This window comes from Peromyscus eremicus, chromosome 12 (assembly GCF_949786415.1).
Source record: "Peromyscus eremicus chromosome 12, PerEre_H2_v1, whole genome shotgun sequence".
In the NCBI taxonomy this organism is placed as follows: Eukaryota; Metazoa; Chordata; class Mammalia; order Rodentia; family Cricetidae; genus Peromyscus; species Peromyscus eremicus.
The window spans coordinates 1,629,409-1,653,691 of record NC_081428.1 but is presented as its reverse complement, the minus strand read 5'-3'; the positions used below and the strand labels follow the sequence as shown (position 1 = coordinate 1,653,691).

The following is a 24,283-nucleotide window of genomic DNA, read 5'->3' as shown; positions in this document are numbered from 1 at the left end:
GATAAAAAGGTGGTTCTGGTTCAAACAAACAAACAAACAAACAAACAAATGATGGAAACAAAGAGACAGAGGAAGAGAAGAAAGAGGGGGAGATAGGAAGGGAGAGAGGTGGAAAAGGGGGAGAGAGGGAAAAGGAGACGTGGGAGGGGGAGAAGGAGAGGGAAGAGCAGGAAAATATTTATAGGAGGCAGGATCCATCAATGGCTACATCAAGCAAGGTAGCCAGCTGGAGGTGGAGGGCCTGACTCACGCTGGGCTGTGTAAGTGGGCAGTGGAGACTGGAATGAACAAGGTCAAGAGTAGATGGATGGGCAAGGCCCGAGGCAAGCCTTCTGACCTGCCTTCAGCAGTGGCATTTGCCCAGGGCGTTTAGGATCTGAACTTCCCACTTGGTGCCCACACTATGTCTCACCATCCTCTTTGGTGCGGGTGAAGATCTGCTCGCTTCGGACGCCATCCCCTGCACGGGTGAAGGCCAGCACCTGGATACTGTAGTTGGTGTATTTCTCCAGTCCATCCAACTCCAAGGAAGGCTGAGTGGTGGTGATGTTCTTAATCTCGCCCAGCTCTGGAGAACAGAACCAAAAGACAGGACCTCACTACCAAGCCCATCATACTCCCTGGCTGACCTTCTTCTACCTGTCACACCAAGTACAGGAAGGAGCTGTGCAGAAGTATCATAGGACACCACCACCGTGCACCACTTGCAAGAAAAATAATTACCTGCATCAAAATGTCTGAGAAACAAACAAACAAACAAACAAACAAACAGAAAACTGATTTGGAAAACAGTAATTCACTCTTGGTAAATCAAATTCCAGCATCATGATGCCACTCTTGGAGCATCTCACACCAGCAAACAGCACTGTGCACCTCTCACTAGCAAACTATCTCTTTATATCTAATGGCTGTTCACCGTGAAACTTCTGCAAGGTGAGGATTCCATATATATAAATATTTCATTTTCATGTGTGTGTGTGTGCATGTGTGTGTGTGTGTGTGTGTGTGTGTGTGTGTGTGTGTGTGTGTTGACTAATCTTTTGCCAGCTTGACACAGATAGTGTCATCTGTGAGGAGGGAACCTCAGTTGAGAAAAATGCCTTCGTCAGATCAGCCTATGGACATGACTTGGTTAATGGTCAATGTGGGTGGTGCCATCCCAGGCAGATGGTCCTGGGTGTCTAAGAAAGCAGGCTGAATAAGCCTTGAAGGACAAGCCAGTAAGCAGTGTTCCTGCCTTGAGGTTCTGACCTGACTTCCCTTCAGGGTGGACTATAAACTGTAAGCTGGAATAAACCCTTTCCTTCCCCAGTTGCTTTCCATCGATGTGTTTTATCTCAACGATAAAAGGCAAACCAAGACACATATTTTGCATGTGTATAGGTATACACATGTATGGGGTGCACATATACATGTGTATTTTAATGTTTGGAATCATCCTTGCTCATGCCTCTATCTTAGTCATTGAGTCAGGGTTGCTCAATAAAACCCAGAACTCACTGATATCCCTGGCCTTGCTCACCAGATTGCCTTGGAGATCCCTGTTTCTGCCTTCTAAGAGTGAAATTACAGGTGGGTCACTACACCATCTGGTGTGACACTGGTTACAGGGATCCAAATTCTGGTCCTCACACTTGTATGGTGAGTGCCTTAACAACTGAGCCACCTCCCAGGCTCACCATTTATATTTTTTAAATTCTACTGTAGCATATGCAGATTTTAGGTACCCAAGTTAATCTCAAATATCTGAGCTAAGATGTACACCATGGGCAAATTCCAGCTCTGTCCTACACCACTGACTATAGTCACCTAGGTATCCGTAAGATCCCCAGAACTCAGTTGGCTTCCACAGCTAAACCTGCATCTTGGTAAACAAGCACTGACTATGAGGGGCGATAGGTGAGCAGTTTGGCCAGATGATGTAAGACTTTCTCAAGGGTCTGTGTACCAGGATTTCAAGATGCATTCGTTCAGCATTCCTGACTGTGCTGCCTCAACATGACTGAACAAATATTTAAACGAGACTTGCATTGGAGCTGATCTGAGTGGCTCAGTACACTCCTCATTTTACCTAGAGTGAACTCTTCTCTGTGTCACCGCTGAAGTGACAGGTGATGTGTGAGAACCTTGGCATGTGCTAAATTTGCCTTACTTTCCTGAGTGGGATCCAAGAATGCTATTCAGAGATGGAACACCATGCCTCCACCTTAGGCAGAAGGCACATGGCAACTGAAAGCAAGTGGAATGATGTGGCAAGTGTCTACACAGCTGTACGGCCCTGAGTTTCAAATGGATGCCAGTCACTTCCAGAGTCAGGGGCGAATCAGGAGGAGGCGGCCCCAGATCTGCTTGCCCAGGGCCAGGTGGCTGTGAGCAGGGCAGTTGACACCACGGGACTGCCATCTTACTAAGGGAGGACTGAGGTAAGAGGCAGGGGCCCAGCAGACACCTGCCGGGTAGCTGGGGACAGTGAGGCACACCTTTGATATGTTCTGAAAGTATTGAGAGCTGTGTCCCTGATCTCCTGTCTCAACAGAGGTGGGGACACGCCTGGCCAGCTTCCTCAGGCACCAGCACTGCCCATAGGACCAAGATGGACAAACCGAGTCAGTTCAGCAGTTCATGACTCCACACCCGTCATTGACAGGCAGGGAGCTAAGGACAGGAAAGCAAGACCTTGCCAAGACAAGGTTAGGATCCCTGAGCCTGGGCTGTGGACTCAGGCTGAACGGCCTCACGTCCACCACACACAGTCTCGAATGCCGGGTCCTGGACACTTAGTAAACATAGCAGATGGGACTAGAAGCATGTGCTAACCAGAGGTAGCATGCTTTGGCTGCCTGGGTCACAGCAACATGTTGCCCATCAGCATCCCAGCCAGAGGGTCAGACGTCAAGAGCTTCGAGACGGACATGTGATACATGTGGAATGCACGTGCGCAGTGCACATGTTAATGCCTGTGAAAACGGTATGTCACCTGTGCTGGGTTATGATGTGTGCACGGTGTAGTAACTGCAGTGTTTACACTGTATGTAGGTGTGTATGGTATGTGTAGCATGTAATGTGGGTGTGGCATGTGTGATGTGTGTTTTTTGGGGGGGCTTAGTAATGGAGTGTGTGGTATGTGTAGTGTGTATGGCATATATGGTGTGTGTGTGTGTGTGTGTGTGGTATATGGTGTGTAATGTGCGTATTGTGGTGTGTCGGAGTGTGTAGTGTATGTGTGTGATATGTGGTATGTGTGGTCTGTATGTGTATATAGTATATATATGATATGTTGGGATTATGTGTGGTGTGTATAGTTTGTGTGGTGTGTGCGTAATGTGTATGTACATTTATTATATATATGTACACACACATACATATATATGGTCTATGGTACATGTGGTGTGTATGGGGTGGGGTATGTATATGTATGTTGTGTTATGGTATATGTGTTATGTATATGCTATATGTGGTGTGTTCATATATGATGCACATTTGTGAAATGTTCTCTAGGTCTGGTTAGGGCAGGCTTTCCCCATGTCACTCCATGTTCAGGTTCTGTGGGATCCAGGACAGTGTGGTTAGAGCCACAGTGATCACATGGAGTGCCCTGCTGACCCAAAATGCATTTCTTGGAGGTGGCCCTCAGGCAGTGCTTTAATCTCTGAAGTTTTCTTCCTTAGCTTTTGGAGGCCATGAGTAGAATATCTGTAATGGACACTAATCGCACGCTTTGGCCCTGATTCTGTGAGTAGAAAGAACCATCCTTAGGAAATGCATTTAAAGATGTGCAACCATTCAAACTTTAAAGCTTGGTACATGTAAAGACACCGCACAGTGTACAGAATAGTCTCTCATGCTACATTATCAAAATAGATGACTACAAACATCTTGTTACTCTACACTATGTTTTTTTAAAGCTTTTATTTGTGTGAAGACTTTGGTTGTTAACTCTTTTGTTTCTGATCACTCTAGTGTGTAGAATTGCTGGCTCGGTCCACACGCGTTAGTGTTCTGCCCCTGTTCATTAGTCCAGAGCAAGCCTTACTCTCTCCCAGTGTACAAGCTCAGCCTGAGAGACATTCAGTCTGCTGTGGAGCTGGCAGGTGAGTCTCCCAGTGCAGGGTAGTGTGGGAAGAGTGAATCCACTCCAAAAGGACCGAGGCCTGGCAGCCGGTTCTGGAAACACATCCCTTAGAACAGGCACAGTAGCGGGACACACACCAGCAGTGACTCCGCAAAAGGCAGCATCTGTCATTGTGTCCTCACTCCTGAATCTGTGACAACAGGAGAGCCATCTGCAGCTGCAGGCCCAATGTGTCCCCTACTGTTTGGGGATGGGACCTGTGTAGCAGGACAGACCCAGTGGTCCTGAGCTGAGGAACTACGGACTCGGGTACTTGAGCTCTTTGCCCAACTCAGAGGAAGGCAAGAAATGCAGTCTATATCCAGGCAGAGGAGCTGAAGGACGCTCCACGGCAGAGGGGAGGTAGGAAGAAAAGAGGGAAGGTAAAATAAGGGAACAGGAAGTGAGGGACAGGAAGTGAGGGGTGGTGAGGGAGGAGACAGGAAGTGAGGGACAGGAAGAAGGAAGGCAAGGGGCAAGAAGGGAGGTAGGAAGACGGAGGCATGGTGGGCACAGGGGCCAAGGCATGGGACCATGCCAGGAATGGAGACCTTGGAAAGACGTGTGCACTGTCTAAACCTGGGGTTTTTGGATTTAATGGCTCCTCATGGGGACAATCACATGCTTCCTGAGGTGTTCTAGCGTTTTCCTGGAGGTCTCACATACTTCTACTATAGGAACTTAATGTTTCTTTGCTGGGATCTATTTGGAGAACAAAGGAACAACGTTTAAGGGCACATGCTATGTATAACATTCTAGATAGAGATTTATGGTTGAAGATCCTGCAGTTTGGACACAGACACTCACAGTGCCTAATTTCCCCAACTGCCATTCTCTAGTCTGCTTCGAGCTGCTTTTTAAAAGGCATGTGTGCACACAGGCTCAAGGGTCAGGTGGCTGAACAAAGAGGGGGTGTTCATTGGTGAAGAGGCCCCCCCACAACCCAATTTCACCTTAGGAAGGGAATTTGCAGTCTGTGTGAGGCATCCCATGGGAATGTGCTCACCATCCCCACTGAGTCCGCTTACCTCCATCCATGAGGTTGGCCCAGTAGATGACCCTGAACCCCTGGAGAATCCCATTCAAGGCCTCCTTAGACAGTGTGGACCAGGAGATTGATATGCTCTCTGGTGATGTTGCTATGGCTTGGACATTTTCCGGAGGGTAACTGGGCACTGAAATGAAATAATTAGAACCTATGATAGCAGCAGCAGGTGGTTCTATTAGCAAAGCAATATTGGAGAGGCAGCTAATTCACCGTTCTAACATGCAACACAAAGGGGACCGTCTCACGAAGAAAGGGAAAGCAGTGCCATTCCCCGCAGGAATATTGCAACTCAGCTGAGGGTCTTGAGGCTACACAGCTGTCATGAAGGATGTTGCAGTTCCCCTTTCCCACGCAGGAACTCCACTTTCAGGAACTCACCCCAGACTTGAATTGAGTGCACTCCAAGTCCTAATGACGAGCACATTGCTTTGCATTCCCACTGCCCTGGCACACGACTGCGTTCACTTACATTTAGTGCACACAGCACTGGATTAGAAGGCTACTGGGAAATGTGGGAGAGAAGAAATACAACCACACAGCTGCCCTACCTCATGTGCCAAGTCTCCTTTTCAGGAACATAAGGTTTTATCAGAGGCAAGAGAGAAAAAGAAATTACTGGTATATGCTATGACTCATGGATGGATAGGGTCTCGCTATGCAACTCTGGCTGGCCTGGAACTCGCTCTGTAGACCAGGCTAGCCTCAAACTCACAGAGATCTGCCTGCTTCTGCCTCTCAGGTGCTGGGATTAATGGTGTCCACTAGCTTATACATTATTTTAGATATTGACTCTATGTCAACTTTAAATGTTGGAGTGAGGAGAGGGTGTTAAATATTAGTTGAAACTAAGTAAGTCATCAAAGCACAAATGGAAAGGCAGAGCTAACCCTTCCTGTGGAGTGTGTAGAAAGAACATTCTGGTCTTCCAGTTTCTAGTTCTCTAAGCCTTCTCTCCATGCCTTCTCTGGTCTACAATCAAATGGCTCATTGTGCAGAGAGTCTTTTAAATGGCAATGTGCTGAGGCCACCATGTGCTGAGGGCCTTTTGGACAGGAGGGGTCTCTGTCATCAAGCAGGCTGGGCTGTTTCCCTGCCTTGGAGGAAGTGCGCATAAATTCATTTTGGTCACTAGGGGGCGCATGATCACTATGGCATCTGCTTCAGGGAGCCTGGGACCTTTTTCTCTGGCCGCAGAATGCTTGAAAGTAGAAAGCAGCCATCAGAGAGAGAAAGAGGTAGTAATAAAACTATAATAATATACAGAAAAAGTTCCAAAAGCTCTGACACTGATTTGGGGGGAAAGACTTGGAAAATCATATTTCTGCTGTCTATATGGGGATAACTTTGGTTTTATCTAAACAAAGCCCACTCTTGTGTTCAAAAATCAGAGGAAGATTCAGGGATGCATTTGGGCTTTTGAGTGCAGACCCATTCAGGCCGGGAGTGAACTGATGTGGTGGGTTAGGCACTTAGGCCAAGCAACAGGGAGCCGGGCTGCGGGGCACAGACTGTGGATGTCCAGACCTACCGTCCTCCAGGGTGGTGGTGATTATCTCCTGAGAAGAAGGCCCTGTGCCTGCTCGGTTGCAGGCCTGCACCACCAGGCCGTACTGAGTGAACTTGTTCAGGTTGTCCAGGGTGTACACCTCACTGTCCCCCGTGGTGTCAATACTGATAATGTTGAACTGGAAGTTGCCTCCTGTGCTATACTCCCGGTAGCCTATTTGGTACCCACGTATGATCCCGTTTTGTAAATGTTTCTTGGGAGCCTAAGCAGGAAAGAGAAGAATATACTTAGGAAAACCGAGGCAGGAGAATCATGACATGCAGAACAACCTGGGAAAAAATGAAACCAGATAATAATAAGGGCAAGTGAAGCAGTCACAAATTCCTGCACAGCTCTCCCATGGCTGAAACCCAGGCTTGCACCTAGCCCTAACTGCATGGCGGCTTTTCCTTTGTGTTGATCCCTGTGAGCCTGTGATGAGCATGATTCCTAAGTCAGGCACTGTAGGAAATTAACAACTGTAACTAGTAATAGAGATATAATAGAATTAGGTCAATACATTGTCATAAAGGTCATTTAAACTTACAAACTGCTTATTTCTGTAATTTCCTATTTAATATTGTCAGGTCGCAGTTGATGGGGGTAGGTGTGGTGTAATGGAAACCATGCAATGTGAAGCCACAGGCAGGGTGACTTCTGCAGGAGGGTTTCGTCCCTGGCCACTCCTCTGTCACCTGCATGCATGACATCTGGCCTGACCCCTTCACCTTCTGCAATGCTGACACTGTGACCCTCAGTTTTCACAGGATGTCAGCCACATTTAAGTGGCAGCAGAATAAATCTGAAACTGCAGAGTCTGTGCTCCAAAGCCCTAGGTCAGGCTGCTGTGATTAACTTGACTCACTGGAAGACATTCTGCATTTATAATATTGGAACACATACCAGCCATCTCACTGTGAGACAGTCTTTCCTGCTCATCAGCTAGTGGTCTAATATCCTCCTATCATCTCTCTGTCTGTTTGTCTATCTGTCTGTCCATCTATCAATCATCTGTTTATTACCATCATCTATCCATCTATCATCTATCTTTTTATCTGTCATCCATCATCTTCCATCAATCAGTCTATCATCTATTAGCTACCATAATAGATCTACCATCTATCTACCTCTTTATCTATCTATCTATCTATCTATCTATCTATCTATCTATCTATCTATCTATCTATCTATCTATCTATCTCTTTATCTATCTATCTATCTATCTATCTATCTATCTATCTATCTATCTATCTATCTATCTCTTTATCTATCTATCTATCTATCTATCTATCTATCTATCTATCTATCTATCTATCTATCTATCTCTATCATCTATTGTCTTCTACCAATTAACCTTCTATAAGTTAACTACAAACTATGGATCCAGATCTCTCAGGTTGTGTAAACCTTTCTGAAGCCCCAAAGTGCTAACAATGCTGAAGTAAAGTAAACACAAGGGCTCTGGAGAATGGTGACAGGCTGGGTGAATGGCTGCCAGGTCAAGGCCAGGAGGAAGTGGCAAAGGAGATCTGTGGGAAATGGTTCGTGGATACTGAAGCCAGGTGGCCTTGTCAGGGTGGCCTAGGCTCAGCAAGTAGAGTTGGGGATGTGTGAGAGAAGTTGGCAGGAAGGGCCAGGGAGAGGGTGCCCACAGGCACAAGAGGGAGGCATGATGGGAGGGGTTGGACAGAGTTCCAGGACAGAACAAGTCTCTGAAAGTCAGCAGTACATGGAGAAAGGTGCACATAACAAGGGAACCAAAAGGTGCTGAGTAGGGAGACGGCCTGGATGAACTCAGCAGATACTGTGTGTAGCCTGACATGCTCTCCTCCAGTGGAAAAGGTGCCCCAGGCTGGCTTCAGGATGCAATCTGTGTCACAGAGAACAGTATTTCTTTCACTTATTTGTAACATTTTAAACTTTTAATTAATGCACAAAAGCTGCATGTGCTTATGGGGCCTTCTTACAGCAAATTTCTTCCTGTGTGGTTTCCGTGAGATGCAGTTGCTGTCCTCATCTGCCTGGGTGTGCACATGGGTGTGTGGACTCACAGCTGGAGACCAGCCATGTTAGCCATTTACTATTCCAGTGAGGGCCAGGGTGAGATCCTGGTGTAGGAGGTCATCACTTGCCTTTCACCTGTAACACTGATGGGCTTTACTGTTCATTTTGTCTTCAAGAACATCTAAAGATTTTAGTGTTTTAGAACCAGAGCCCAACAAAATCACTACACCACACCTGTCAACTTGCATGTATAACCTCTAGCTAGTTAATAAAATTAGTTTTCTTGTAAAAATCATTATATGCAAGCCAATTTCACCAACAAAGAGATTTATTCTATTTCATGTAGATTTTTTTGTAATTATCAGATAAGTGACTCAAGTATAAATGATAATTTTTGCAAATTATATTCGTATCCATTAAGCATGCTCTCTAATTGTTCAGCTGGCTCCCTGTAAGGCTTCAAGAGAAAGCCAGTCCAAATTACAGCGTGAGGGCTATGCAGCCAGGTATACAGCGGAGCCAATGCTTATAAGAAACTTATCTACAACAATTGACTTAGAATCTTCCTGGAAGCAGCCAGGGGAGCGTCTTGCTGGGCCATCACTCCTCAAGCCTTGGAGGGTTAATCAGGCTTGCGTTAGATGAGAGCATTGTCCCTCTCTTTGTGGTTAGAAAGCATTGCATCTCCTTTCCTTGGGAGATAAGCAAGCGCTTGCTCATCTCTGCTTATGTGTAAGACTTGGTTTAAAATGAAGGCAACATTGCTGCACAAGTTCAAGCCAGTTAAAAATTCCAACTCTTAGGTGAGGGGCTGCTGATGGCTCCTGGGGAAGGTGGAATCACTTTTCTTTAGGACTGTGGCTACTGGTAGGTTCTCCATGCCCCCCACTGAGTAACCAACCCCAAACCCATGTGCAGGTGGGCAGCACTATCTGGATTCAGTAGGTTGAACAAGAAAGACATAAAATTGAGAGGGAGATGTGATGAGCGTCCTGGGGGAGCTAGAGAAGGGTGTGAGGGGTGGATATGATCAAGATATGTTGTGTACACATATGGAATATTCAAAGAAAAATGAAATTTATTTAAAAATACATTTTCTTAGAGGATCTACATTTCTGTCTTTATTCTGGAATAAAGGGTATTTTTTCCTCATTTTACATTTCTGTAATTATTAAAAATATTGCCTAGAATCATTACTTTGCTTTGTTTTATTATAGGAGTCCAAGGTGAGCGTCCCTGTGTACATTTGATCTGGTTTGTTTTTCTCAGCTAAGGTGAGGCATTCCCTCCTATATCCTCTGTCCACAGTCTACAATTCTGGGTCTGATTTTTCTCATTTAATATGTTATTAGGACCACAGTCTCCTCTTTGCATCCCAGTTTCTGAAAACAATGCTCCCATATGTTGATGTTTGATTTTAGTTCATTGCTCTCCCACATTTATATATATTATTACTTTGCAACTTATTTTTATCCACAAATGTGGTTAAGCACCTTTGCAGTCTTGCTTTTCCATTTTCAATCTTATCTGTGGGATGTAAGCCCTAGCAGTGGATGACTGTCTTATTTTTAAAACCTGCATTTGAGTTGGCCATTAACGAGCAGGAATGTTTGCTATTACTCTGTTAGAAGTGGTTTAGCATAAGGGGATGTATTTGTCACAAGGAGACAGAAACATGGTCCTTCCTTCTCCTCGGCTTTCCACAAGTTCTGTTCTGTGCTACTGCCTGGACTTCCTTTACATGTGCCTAATGGGACTGCTAGTTACCCCTGTAGACAAAGCTGTTAAAGCTGTCCTGTGAAGTGAGGATCATGTTGCAGGAGGGGAGGTCAAGACTCACCACTGACACCCTGCCTCTGAAGCGTCACAGTCACTGTTAGCAACACTAACTACCTAAACCTCCCTGGCCCCTGCCTCATCCGATGCTACTGCTGTCACTGATGTCATCTCTACCAGCATCCGCAACATCATCTCAGCTCTCCTGCACAGTCTATCTGAGAACCATCTGCTACAGTAAGAATACTTCTACGCCGAATGCCTGCTTCATAGGGGCTGACTTTGAGCCTGAGCGCCAGGCCTCCTGAGGACAGGGGAGCTCACATATATTTTCCTTTCCTGCCCAGGACTGGGCCTTACATGGGCTTTTGAAACCTCGAAGTCCACCCACAATGACACACTTCCTTCAACAAGGCCACGCCTACTCCAACAAGGCCACATCTCCTAATCCTTCTCAAATAGTGCCACTCCCTGGTGACTAAGCCTTCAGATATATGAGCCTAAGGAGGCTATTCATATTCAAACCACCACATCAATGAAGAGAAACTTGTAGGTTTATGGGAAATCCCACCTGGCAACCACTTCTCTTAAAACACATTAAAAGAGCACTTTGCAAAATGGGTGCCTGGGAACAGAACAAGCAAAATAACTCTGAGGGCTTGCTCCTACTCCTCATCCGAGCTCAAGAGCCTTGCAGATGAGCTCCTTTGCACTGGGAACCTGGTGTTAAACACAGCGATTTCATAAGTGACTGGCATCTCTTCACCTTTCCTGGAATCCCTTTGAAGGTACTGTATACTCTGGGGCAGAGGTCACACTTGCCATTATGTTCTTTGGGACAGGTTAATTATTTACCCAGGCTGATTTTTATTCTTTCCCTCTCCTTTGGAACTAGTAACAGTCCCATTTCCCTTGTATTTATTCCTCTCATGTGTTGCTCTCTGTAGACCTCTGTCCCTCTCCAGCTCTACCCCTCCAGGTACCCTTCTTTCTGGCCTCTTCATCCCTCCCAACCCCCACATCCCTAAGGATCTCTCTTGGATCTCCATGACAACAACAGCGCCATGTCAACCCATTTGTATGGCTTGCGAGTGACTGTATTTGATGTGTCTTTCTCAAATCTTCTTCATCCTTTAAAGATGCAGAAACAGCAAAGAGGCAGGGGTGTGGAAGGGCTCCCAGCTCACACCATCACCACGGATGCCGGTGACTTGCGTGGGCAAGCCTTCCTGATATCTCTTCCATCTCCCTTCACTCCACAAGAAGCCTTTAAAGAACGGCGTCCTCTTCCGCGGCCGGAGGAGTGAGTTCCTTGGAAAACTAACTGAAAATTTCCTTTAGATTCCTGAAAATTCTCTTAAGATGTACGCTGTCCTCTCACCCTTTCATTGCTGGGTGGTAGCGTCTCACCCATCTGAGCAGCTGCCCCGCCTCCTCCACGCCCACACGCACAACATCTCTGCAGTAAAGTGCTTCATTAGACTGGGCAAGCACGGGCAGGGTGCCTACTTGACACAAGGCTTCGGGCCTAAGGGGACCTGACAGGGATGTGGCCATTACCACATAAAATACAGGGCTAGCCCAGGGCACCACGAGAGGGAAAAGGGAAAAGAGAAAAGTTGCCCAGAAAAGAGACAAGAAGACCTGTCAGATAAGGAGTAGTTCACCTGAGCCTAGAGGTGACATGACCGTTGAGTCATGTGCAGTGGTACCCAGCTGCACCCTGGGAGAAAACCCAGGTGACCCAGGATACAAGAGCTCAGAGTGAGTCTGCAGTGAGGTATCTGTGGGCATCCCAGGTTTCAGGAGGACCAGGACAGGAGCCAAGGTTGGGTGTCCAGAAGGGAACTTAGGCATTCTCTTTTTATCCTCACTCAAAGGTGGAAATTCCAAGCATAGAAAGACCTTTTGCCTGCAGCAGAGGTCTCTGGAGTCAGGCTGGGCTCAGTGCCTGCTGCCCACACCTGAGTAACCACTCACAGGTAGGGCTGACTGCCCCTGCCTCCCACCGTATCTTTACTTGGGTAACAAGCAGCCCTTGACTAGAGGGATTTCAGGCATCGACACAAGGTAGGGCACAGGGGAACAGAACCTCGCTCTGTTTCTCCTCTCAGAAGGTAGCAGAAGAACATGCAGGTACGGAGCAGTGGTGTGGCTGAGGTGTGGACCCGCTGAAGTAGCAGGATGCTCCTCCTCCTTCAATGCCTTTCTTTGTCAAAGTGAAGGAAGACTGGCTACTTGATTTCTCTTGTTTTTATACAAATAAACTTTCCATCCTGAGATTGGGTGGCTCCTGGCCGAGCAAACAAGCATGACGCTATACTGTATGACGGCAAATCTATCATCTAATAGCTAAGTATAAAACATCTTTGTTATTTCGTCTTCAGGCAGGGAACCCGCTTATGCTGGAAGGTTTGCCAAGAGCTGGGGTGCTGCTCTCGCTCTGGGGCAGGGGACTGGGGTCCTTGAGGCAGGCTTATCCAGTGGCTTCCCTAAGCTGACTTGCCTGATGATGGTGGAGGGAGCCAGGCAGAGAACACATTCCAAATGGAGCATAAGCAAGACGGTCCCTGAAGGGATGTGCCTGTTTTAAATGCACACAGAATCTGCAATGTGAATTTGTGTGACCCAGGTCTTTCTGTGGAGTACCAAGGTTTTCATGCAAAAAGACAGGTATATGGACTTTCTTAAAACATAAAACTGAATGATGGCAGGGGATTCACGCATTTCTTTAATAAATATTAATTTCCCTCCTACTGAGTAAACCCTCACAGAGCCTGCACTTTCTGGTCCACCTTGAGGGTCCAGAAAAATCAATCCTACTCCATGGCGATGAGGAAGGCTTTGAAGCCAGTTTCTTTTTTCTTTTGTCTTGTTGAAGGGGAAGAAGTTAGACTTGCTAATACAAGAAGGACTGACAATTCCTTCCATATCTGTGAGACACTGTACACATTTTTTAATAAAGCACCCATAACCCCCAACCAGAGCCAGTGGATTAATTCATGAAAGCAAATGAAAATTCATAATCTTTCATAGCCTAAGGATTAAGCGAATGGCTGAAAAAAATCAAAATGTATTTCAAGACAACTTTTTAATTTCAACTTTCGTAGGAAAGAGGAGTGCTGACCTAGGTTTATACTTTGGAAATAGAATGCTAGTAGGTAAATGTAAACTGTATAGCTTCTCTAGCTTCCCATTGCCAGGTGACATTTAGCCCATGGGGTTGGAAGGCAGAGTAAAGGGAATTCATATTTATCAAGGTTTGTAGGCATGGGTTACCCTCTGCTAGCACCATGCTAAACTTTCTCCCATCCTGTCACTTACTCTGGGCACTGAATATAGCCAGTGTGAATGAAGAATGATCCTCACATTACAGAGACTTGCTCAGAATCTGAAAGCTGGTGGATAGGTGTCCAGCAGAGGGTAAATGCTCAGAACCCTAGAGGCCCAGATTCCCCAGGGAAGCAGGGCCAGAATTGCCCAAGCCACTTTCCCAGTGTGCCTCAGTTTCCCAGTGAGAAGGACTACGACGGAGGAGGCACAAAGAGCCTGCAGTTTATTAAACCTTACGGTGTTTGTTTTGAAATGACAGGCAGAGCTGTCCCCTTGTGTGAAGGCTTGCCCTGGGATACAACGACACTGTCTCATAGCACAGGTCACCGGGGTAGGGGAATGGGCTGGGTGGGAACCGTTCTTCTGATGATAGAAATTCACTGAGACCCTCATGGAAATCATTTAGAATTCTATGTGAAAATTCTTATTAAAAAAAAAATTCTCAGCCCAGGTATCTGATCCTGAGGAGGAGGAGACAATGGGTGACTCCTCAAGGTTGCATTCTGGGCCATCAGCTTACAACTGCACTCAGCATGTGAAAGTTTGTATTTTGGAGACACTCTATAAAGATTTCTCATTTGAAGCAAAATTTTTACAGTTGAAATATTCTCTTTCAATCGTAACCTTTTGAGATATCTAGAGTAATTATTTCAAGTACTGAATGTTTCCACTATGAGACGCTATGGCAAAGACAGACAGACAGACAGACAGACACACACACACACACACACACACACACCCCTAATCGCAGCACTCAGGAGACTGAGGCAGGGGATGACAAGGTCCAGATCAGCCTGGGCTGTATAGTGAGCTCAAGGTTTGCCTAGGCTACACAGTGAGACTCTTGGTCTCAGAGACAGAGAAAGAAAGATGCTTCAGGAAATAGGTTATGACAGAATTTTCTGGAAAAAAAAACCCTAAGTATTATTTTGAAGTATTCTATCAAATAAATGTCATTATTCAGTCATTTTTAATGTTCGTTCTGATTTTGAATAAGAAGCAAACCTGTAATCTGCAGGCAAACCTCTCCCCTCTGGCAGCCAGAGCAGAGCTAGGAAACTCACTGTTACTTATTTCTACTTTAACAGGACACGCGGCTGCAATCGCCACCAAGCCACTGCTTTGTGTTTCCACCTCAGTCCTTTCTGCACATCCATCCTGCCTCACGCAGGCACTGTATGGCAGGACTGGCTCTTGGATGCTCTCTCAGGGCAGGGAGGAGGGGGGGGGGTGCTCACAGCTGTGACTTGTGGCCAGCTGGGTCCTATAAATGTACCACAGATTTGTGACCCTTCACCTTTCAGTGAGTGGCAGGGGAGAGGGTGCGAGGTGGCACAGCTCTGGTGTCCAGCTCTGGACTCAGCATTCCACCAAAGCCTGAGTTCAGTCATTGCATGTCCCCCTCTGCAGTTTGCATCTGGACAGAGTGGTGTCCTCTCCACAGCTGCCTCTGAACCCCACGATGCTTCTCAGAGGCTCCTGGGCTATGAACACATGGCCCAGAGGCTCCCTCACTCCACCTCACAGGGGCTCTCGTCTCTCCACTCACTCACCATTGCCTGGCTGCCTGCCCTCTCCCTCACTCGCTAGTTCATTCACTTGCTCATGCACTCACATCCTCACCCACCTACTCATGAACCCACTCATTCATTCATTCCTTCACTAGTTTACTCTTTCCCTCACTGATTCATCTCTTTACTCACTCATTCATTCATCCACCACATGAAGAACAAGGTTCACTATATCTCTCACGGCCCCCCGAGCCACAGAGGAGATGTACAGGAGACGGGCCATGCAGTGAGTGTGTTGGGAATGTCACAGGCAATTCCATGCTGGGGATTCACCTGTCTTCACTGAGTGTCACCTAGAGATTCCATAACTAGGCAGGAGAGGTGTCATGGTACCACGTGACTGATGACAGGGAAGGATCACGGGGTGGGGAGGATTGGGGAGCAAGGGATCCTATCTGAGTAGGAGTGTGGGGACTGACGTTGGAGGCCTCAAGTGTCTGTGGGATAGGTCATGGGCAGCCTCGAATAGACCTGAAAAGTTTCAGATCGGACCCTTTCCTTTGGTGAAAGAAATAATGAAAATAAAAAGAGGTAGATAATTTATTTTGATAACAGGGATTCAGCAGAAGGTCTACTTATGAGATGATGATTTAAAATTGTAATACCTAACTCCAGTGTAATTGAAAAGCCATTAGTGTGTTTTTATCTTTTAGGGATGTCAAATCTAAAATGGCTGTTTTCCTACTCAAAACCAAGAGCCCTTCCCTCCTCTTCCTCACTTACCTGGACTGGACACATCTTTCAGTCCTGACCAGCTGTCCCATGGTGGTGAGTGAGTGAGTCCTTACCTTAGGTTCACACTATTCCACACATGCCCATGCCTATTCCCTGACCCAGGGGCTCCCTCTTTGGTTGAGGCTGTCCCGCTGTCTGTCCACTCCCCTCCCTTTCTTCCTCCTCTGTAGGCTCCTTAAACAAAATGCGTGTTCTGAACTCTTCTACCACAGAGAGGCATGTTTGATAGCATACACTGTCTCTGCATGCCCTTTAGATCAGTCCACAGCTTGCCTGAAATGGTAATGCCCTTTCAAGTCTTTTATATCATCAGGTGGAGCAATAAGCCAGTCTGCCTGAGTCTCCAGTGGCCATACCTCACTTGGTGGGGTTGATCACTAGTATGCCTGCCTGTTTGCCCAAGAGCCAGGCAACGATGCCCAGAGGCAAGGCTGTACACCTGCACAACACCTAACTAGTGGTATGAGGAGAGCCAGGTGTACTGTGCATCCCATGGCACACTCATACCTTTGGCTCTAGGAAGAAATTTAACTGTAATGCACTGACTTTCACTGTGGTATTTTATGTTAGGACACAGTTCAAGGCCCTAGAAGTTTCCAATTTTAGCTATAAGAGGTAGATGCTCTGCAGACAGACACGTCCTTCATACAGGACCTCCCCAAATCTCTCAAGGCCACATTTCAGTAGCCAAATGCAAAGAGATATATGAACAATTGGCTGAAACTTCACAGACTCTATTCAGGGCAGGCTGGGCCAGCTTTCTGTGTGTAGCACGGCTGGGATGTGCACAGGGTTAGGGCATGCTGAGAGGCTTTTATTGTACAGTGTGTGGTGCTCACAGGAGTGGGCTGGTCACAAAGACTGAGGACAGCACAGTCACACTCCCAAGCCACATGGTCTGTCATGCTGCCTGCTGCAAACACAGCTCATTGGCCAAGGCTAAAAAAGCTGACACACAGGGACTCCCTGCATTAACCCATGTTAATACCTGAGGTGGTGCGCACCCCCACAGTGGAAGCCTTCTTCTGCTACACATGCTACACATCAGTTTATGAGAGGGCCAGTAGGAGAAAGAAGAGAAAGGAAAGGAAAGGGAAGGGAAGGAAAGGAAAGGAAAGGAAAGGGAAGGAAAGGAAAGGAAAGGAAAAAGGAAAGGAAAGGAAAGGAAAGGGAAGGGAAGGGAGGGGAAGGGAGGGGAAGGGAGGGGAAGGGAGGGGAAAGGTGGGAGAAGAGAAAGCCACGGTATGAGACAAATACAGACCAGAAAGAGTAAAACTTCATAGAAGCATGGATCCAGTAACAGTTCCCTAGGTGAAACATTTCCAATGTATCTCACCCATAGGTAAGTGCCAGGACTTGAGTATCTGAATCAGACAAGTCAAAGCACTGGTCTGTGACCAGTGTGCGCAGAAGACAGACACCACCACCTCCTTTACTGACAAAAGTTTACTTTGAAGGCAGGCCCTATGCTGACTCAGGCTTGCTACTCCCCAGCTGGGCAGCCCACACCAAGCTAAGCAGCAACTAGTCTGTATCTACAACCACACTCTGGGGTGGCACCGCCCGGGAGACAAAGTTTGTGCCCTTGGGCAGGAAACCCAGGTGCTTTTTCAAGGAGACAGCCAGCTAATGCACAGTGAGGCCTCTCTCCTTCCTGCCACAGTATACCATGGACTACACAGTGCTTACTTTACTCCTAAGAAGCACTTTTTTCTGCTGTGATGAAATCATAGTTCAGTCAAGTTAAGAAGTATCAACTTCCCTATCTGTATGAGACTGATCCTAGGGACCTTGATAAAATTCTAAGGATAAAATAAGTAAGACAGGGCAACTTCATTCTTTAGAGATGTTTCAGTTACTACAGAGGAATTCAAACTATGATATCAAACAGGTGTCTGCCATGGAGCAATGTTTCAGTTGATGATGGGCCAACTACATGTATAATGACTGTGACAAGGATATGAGTATTTAGAGGGTCACAGTCAGCAGGTGTGAATACATTCTATGATAATTTTAGAATGACACAATCACCCAAGGATATATTTCTTAGGATGAATTCTTGTCATCAAGCAACTATGGCTGTATTGAATCATCTATCTATCTATCTATCTATCTATCTATCTATCTATCTATCCATTAATATAATTTTGAAAAAAAATTTATGAAGTGTTAGTATCCTGGCATCATGACAAGAATAATGGGGTTCACACACTAGGAAAAGTGTCAGAGATACTTTCAGCTTACCTTCCAGGTAACCCTGATGCTCTGAGATGATGTAGGCTCCAGGTGAACTTCCTGAGGTGGGCCATCAGGAGCTGTAGGGACCAAAAACACACAGGCAGGTTATACACACCAGAGGTAGATTTTTTTCTTTTGTAAAGAAACAGGCAGAAAAAGACCAACTATGGTCACGTTATCCACAAAATGGTATAAAATTTATATGTAACATATGCCCATGCTTATGTGTACTTTAAAACATTTTTGGGAGACTCAGAACACCAAATGGTACTTTAAAACAATTTTAGGAGACTCAGAACACCAAATGTCAAGGCCGTATCAAGAGCTGTGGTTCTGTATTGTTTACAGAGTAACACCAGAAGAAAAGTCTATGTGTGCACAATTCAGATGCAATCTTTAAAAATCTTCCTCATCTGAAGTGTGAACCTGCAGAATGCAGGGATTCTGGGGGATGACTCTAAATGACAGGCGAGGTTGCATTTTAGGATCCAAGAAGTAAAGAAAGTGCCCTAGGCTGCAGGCCCACAGGAAGAGCTTAGGGAGTTGCTATGGCCCATGGAAAGGAGTGTGCTCTGCAGCTCAGACCCAGGGACATGCCAGGTAGGGATGAGCTGAGGATGTAGCTCCAAGAAGAGGTGGATTGCTTGGTTACAGCTTTTAGGTCACTTGGAGACAGTGAGGGAGGGGTAAAGTGTCATTGGATGGAGGTGAGTGGGCAGAGACTCTGCAGAGGTAGAAATGGGATAGAGGGAGCACTCACTATACACACTTCCAGGAATGCCAGCTAGTCCAGAGGCTATGTAAGTCAGTTTCGAGGTTCCTCATAAAGCTAAAAGCAGACCTACCATATGATCCAGCTACCCTACTCCTGGGTGTTTACCCAGCAGACACCAAGTTACCACATCATAGAGACATTTGTCCACCCATGTTTACTGCAGGACTATTCATGATAGCTCAGTTATGGAACCAACCTAAGTGTCAATCAACACCTGGATCAAGATAATGTGGTTTAGACACACAATGGTATTCTACTCAGCCACATGGAAAACAAAGCAAAGAAGTGGACGCAACTGGGGTTGATCACATCAAGCAAATGAATTCTATCTCAGAAAGACAATAATTACATGTTTTTCTCATTTGTGGGTCCTAGAGTTTAAACTGATGCATAAAAATCATGTCTGTATAGATGACACGAAAGTAGAAACAAAACTGTCTAAGAGACAGAGGGGATGGATGGGAGGGTGGGGAAGGAGGAGGGTGGGGCGGGTGGGCTCAAAGAACATAGCTGCATGAACGTGGCCTTGCATAGCCCAGTCTCATAAAACAACACAAAAGAGAGGCAGGAAAGAGATGGATGCTCAAGCTGCATACAATGGGAAGAAAGGAGGCAGAAGCCTCCGCCATACAATGGGGGATAGAAAGGACAGTGGAGTTCAACAGGGCAGGGCTCGTGGGAAGGAGAGAGGATGAGGGCTCACAGTATTTAGTGTTATGCACCTGAGAGCAGCTGGGGGTTCTTCCATGTCTGAGTACTGCAAGAGAGGAGGGCCTGCAGCCCATAGCCTGCTTTTCTAATTCACACTGCATTCCCAGTCTTGTGCATGCCTTCCATGAAGTCCACTGCCAAACTTGCCCTCTGCTTTCTCTGTCATCATCAGGGCCCCCTCACCCTGGTACCCTGCTGTAGTTTGGCCTCAAAAGCTATCTTACTTTCTATTATCTTACCAAACGTGAATTAAAAGGGGCATGGTTCCAAAGCACCCTGAAGCTCCCATCTACCCTAGTTACTGACCACTCCCTGGATGGAGCCCATCTCCCTTTTAGTTCATGGTCTCCGGTTCATTTGTGTCTTTCTCATGTCCTTAGCAGAATCAAAGCTCACAGGCTCTACACAGCTCTGAGCCCTTGAACTTTATTTCCCTCCATCAAATCCTGCCCTTGCCTGGGACTCTACAGGCACTCATTCCACCTGGGTGCACACCAGACCCTAGCATCCAAGTCTTGCATGCCTTTGGTCTCCCAGGGTCTCTCAGGAGCTGAGTCCTTTCCTGGGAGAGGAAGAGTGCTCTGCAGATGTGAAAACAGAGTCCCCTCCTTCTCCTCAGCAGGTCCAGGCACAACTGCATACCCGGGGCATTGCAGACTCTTGGGATTTCTGATCTACCTGTAAAAAAGTTCTCCTAGCATCAAAGTTACTTCTCAGCATCTGGCCACTAGGCCCTTTACTGCCAGAGCTCTGCTTCTGATTTCCACAAATCAAATACTTCACACGAGAAACAATGTCAGACCTCATAAAAACCCATGGAATAGATTTCTTCTCACATCAGTTACAGAAAAGCATGTGGCTTCTCCATTAGAATCACGCTTTTTTTAAAAAAAGATATTTTTACTGTTTTTAATTGTGCGTATGTTTGTGGGTGTGTGCACATAAATGCAGTGCCCACAGAGGCCAGAGGTATCAGATCCCCTGGAGCTAGAGTCAAAGGTGGCGTTGAGTCACCCAACATTGATGCTGTGAGCTAAATTTGGGACCTCTGCAAGAGCAATATGTGCTCTTAATTGTTGAACCACCATCTCTCTAGACTTCATCAAAATCATCCTTGCAAAACTATTTTGGATTGAGCTTGTCAACTCTAACAGTGTCTCCACTTATTCTCTCAAATTCCCTTTTCTTGAAGGGGGACTAAAGGTTGCAAAGGGGACTAACTTGTTTCTGCAACACCATGAGAAAGCCATTTTACTGAGCTCCAAAAGTTCTTACACAATTACAAGCAACTTCAGTGAGGTGATATGAAGGCAGAGAGCAATTCACAAGTTATCCTGTTTATTGCACTAAATTCAAAAGTCATGCTGGCATTTGATACTTAAGAATTGGTTTACATGCTCCAAAATTGAAGCTGCAACATATAAAGGTTTTTTTTTGGTGTTGTTTTGTTTTAAACATTTTTAAATGTATGTGTGTGTATGTGTGTGTGTGTGTGTGTGTGTGTATGTGTCTGCATGTTTATGTGTATGGGTGTATACATATGAATGCAGGTGTCCAGAAGAGGATGTTAGATCCTTTGGAGCTGGAGTTGCAGGAAGTTGTGAGCCACACAACATAGATGTTGAGAACTGTACTTGGGTCTTCTGCAAGAGCAGCAAGCACTCAACAGCTGAGCCATTTCTCTGTCCCTGAGAAGTTTGATTTGTTTGTGCTTTTTATACTAGAATATGCAGCAGTTTCTCTAGGGTAGGCAGAAACTGGAGGTGAATATTGAAAATTAGCATCATTTCCCAGAATCGATCATCTTTGCACATCTACAGAAGTAAAAAACTGGCCAGTCTGTAAGATAATGGGGATTAGAGATTGTTTACAGTTTCTAATACTCTTACCAGGTCCACAGCAAGACAACTTTCAACCACTCTGTTTGGCTAGACACATCAAGGAGAGCTCTACCTGACTGCCAAATGCACAGGACTTGGCCATGCTCTCCTCTCCCAGCCATTCCACATCTACTGGCTTGTCTGCATAGGTTCCTCCTGAGCTGGATGCTCCATGTCCAATGAGCCTCCTGCTTCTGACAGCCTATTGCCTCTCAAAGAACAGTGAGGTTCCAGGCTCTCAGAACATTCCCTCTCCCAGGTATCCATTTCCTAGCTACAGTCATAGTTCTGAGTTTGCTTATTGAACTGGGGAGAATCTTCCTGATGAGTCTCCCTTCCAAATGTCTGTCTCTACCTCCTGACTGGGGAGTTGATGAGCATTTACTAGAGATGAAGACTGGTGTATCCATTCAGCATTGTTCTCAGTAGCTAAGTGGCAGATCCTGTCTTATCCGGGAGTGAAGAAAAAAATGTGCTTCATAGAGACAATGGGACTTTTTTCAGCCATAAAGAGAAACAAAGTTGTTTTGTTTGTAGAAAAACAGATACAAACAGAGACAATCTTACTAGGTGTATTGAGTCAGCCTCAGAAAGGCGAGTATCACATGTTTTTGTTTATTTGTTTGTTTCTCTTTCCTTGATTTTATATAGATATACAAAGTTATACCCACATATGTGATAGAAGGGAAACTGACTAGTAGGCCAAAATGGAATATATGCATGTATGAAAGCTTTTATAAAGTGGATTAGGATCAAGTAAAAGACTCAGGAGCCACTGCATGATCTCACACACAGATCTCCCTCTGTGTAGGAGCCAGGTGTGTGAGAACATGTTGCTTTTGTAGGGAAAGTACCCAAGACACTGCTCAATAAAAATATGAAAATCAAACTTTTTTTTTGGTTTTTTGAGACAGGGTTTATCCATGTAGTTTTGGTGCCTGTCCTGGATCTTGCTCTGTAGACCAGGCTGGCCTTGAACTCACAGAGATCTGCCTGGCTCTGCCTCCTGAGTGCTGGGATTAAAGGCGTGTGCCACCACCAACAGGTGAAAATCAAACTTCTTATGCAAAGCAAAGACTGGATTCATATAAAGTTATTGATGGATTAACAACTCATTCATCTATTTATTTGTTCAGTTCTAGCATGTGCCAAACATTCTTCTGGGGCCTAAGATGAAGCAATAAAAATGCAGGCTACTATTGTTGTGCATGTGAAAGAGGGCTGAAAATAAAGCACAAGCTTGAACCAGAAGATTCCAGTGTGTTGGATGGTAACCAGCTGTTTTAAGAAGAGTATTACGAGAGAGAGGGAGCTCAGGCATGCTAGAGTGAGCAGTGAGTGGAATCCTAATGTGGTGGTTGGGACAAGATTTATAGAGATGATATTTAGGCAAAGAATACAAAGTGAAGAGGGAGAAAGGGAAAGAACACTCTAGAATATCCCAGAACATTTTCAGAGCATCCTAAGTTAGCATCAGGATGATGCTCCTTATGTATAAGAAACAACAAGAATATTGATGATTTCTCTAGGGTTAGTTGCTAAGGTTCTCCCCCAACTAAAGGTGAAAAGAATGGTAACCAAAAAAAGGAAACAGCTAAAGGCTCTGTCGTGTACAGGGCATGGCCGGACCACACGGACCCTTCACGTAGGCCAGATCTACTGGAAAGCCAATGCTTTCTTGTACCTCTCTGAAACCCAAACCGTCCATCTTCTGCCAGTCTGCGAAAATGACATGACATTCAAGGCACTTCCATGTAACTGAACTTCTATACTGCCACACAGACTCATAATGAAGATGATGAAGGGATCAGCCACCCTACATTAGGTCACAGGCACTCAGTGTCACACAACCTTCAGGGTTCAACTGCTAACAGGAAGTGGCTCTCCAGCAAGGGTCAGCCATGGTGCTGACAGAGCTGATAGGTATCCCGGAGCCCCGGGAAGTTGGAGGCACTTCTGGTCCATTAAGAGCTGATCTTGTCAACTCTGATAGCGTCTCTACTCACTCTGACTTCTCCTTTTGGGGGCACTGCGGGGGAGTCTAGAAGAGTGTGCTAAATGGTGTGATCTTTGCTACACACTTGCTTTCTGAGGTCAAGTGGTATGATTATTCACGTGGGCACTTTCACATAAAAATACCCAGAATTGAGGCTCAGAAGCAATGATGTTTCCAACATTAGGAAGGAGCGCTGTGCAAATGACAGCAATTCCTTCTTGAGGCATCTTTGTGATGGATACTGCAGGGATCTAAAATCCATTTCCCATGGGGCAAACATGTAAGTCCAAAGCCTTCCAACTCTTCCATAAAAGCTGATGATTTGGTCCTATGCAATCTCTGTTACATTTTCCTCTTCTTAATAAAAAGAAAATACTCTTTGATGATTTCATACACAAATACAATATATTTAGATCATATTGTTCTTGTTACTGGGTTAATGGGTGGAATCTGACTTCCTTGGTTAAGTTGCTGATTCTTCAATCAGGGAAGGGAGGGACTGTTGTCAACGACAGGCCCATCAGAGGGAATGCCGCACTGGACGCCAGCTGAAAGCTGC

The 24,283-nt window shown here is 45.8% G+C and overlaps 1 protein-coding gene across 1 annotated transcript in view; it reads right to left on the bottom strand.

Annotated features, from left to right (window-relative positions):
* Positions 1–24,283, bottom strand: part of Dscam (DS cell adhesion molecule) — a 488,931-nt gene that overhangs the window by 92,344 nt on the left and 372,304 nt on the right. Inside the window, exons 16-19 of the mRNA XM_059277689.1 lie at positions 18,369–18,439; positions 6,688–6,928; positions 5,140–5,286; positions 413–568 (exon numbers count right to left, since the gene is read on the bottom strand). Of these exons, the coding sequence (XP_059133672.1) occupies positions 413–568; positions 5,140–5,286; positions 6,688–6,928; positions 18,369–18,439 (615 nt within the window). The remainder of the gene's footprint in view (positions 1–412; positions 569–5,139; positions 5,287–6,687; positions 6,929–18,368; positions 18,440–24,283) is intronic.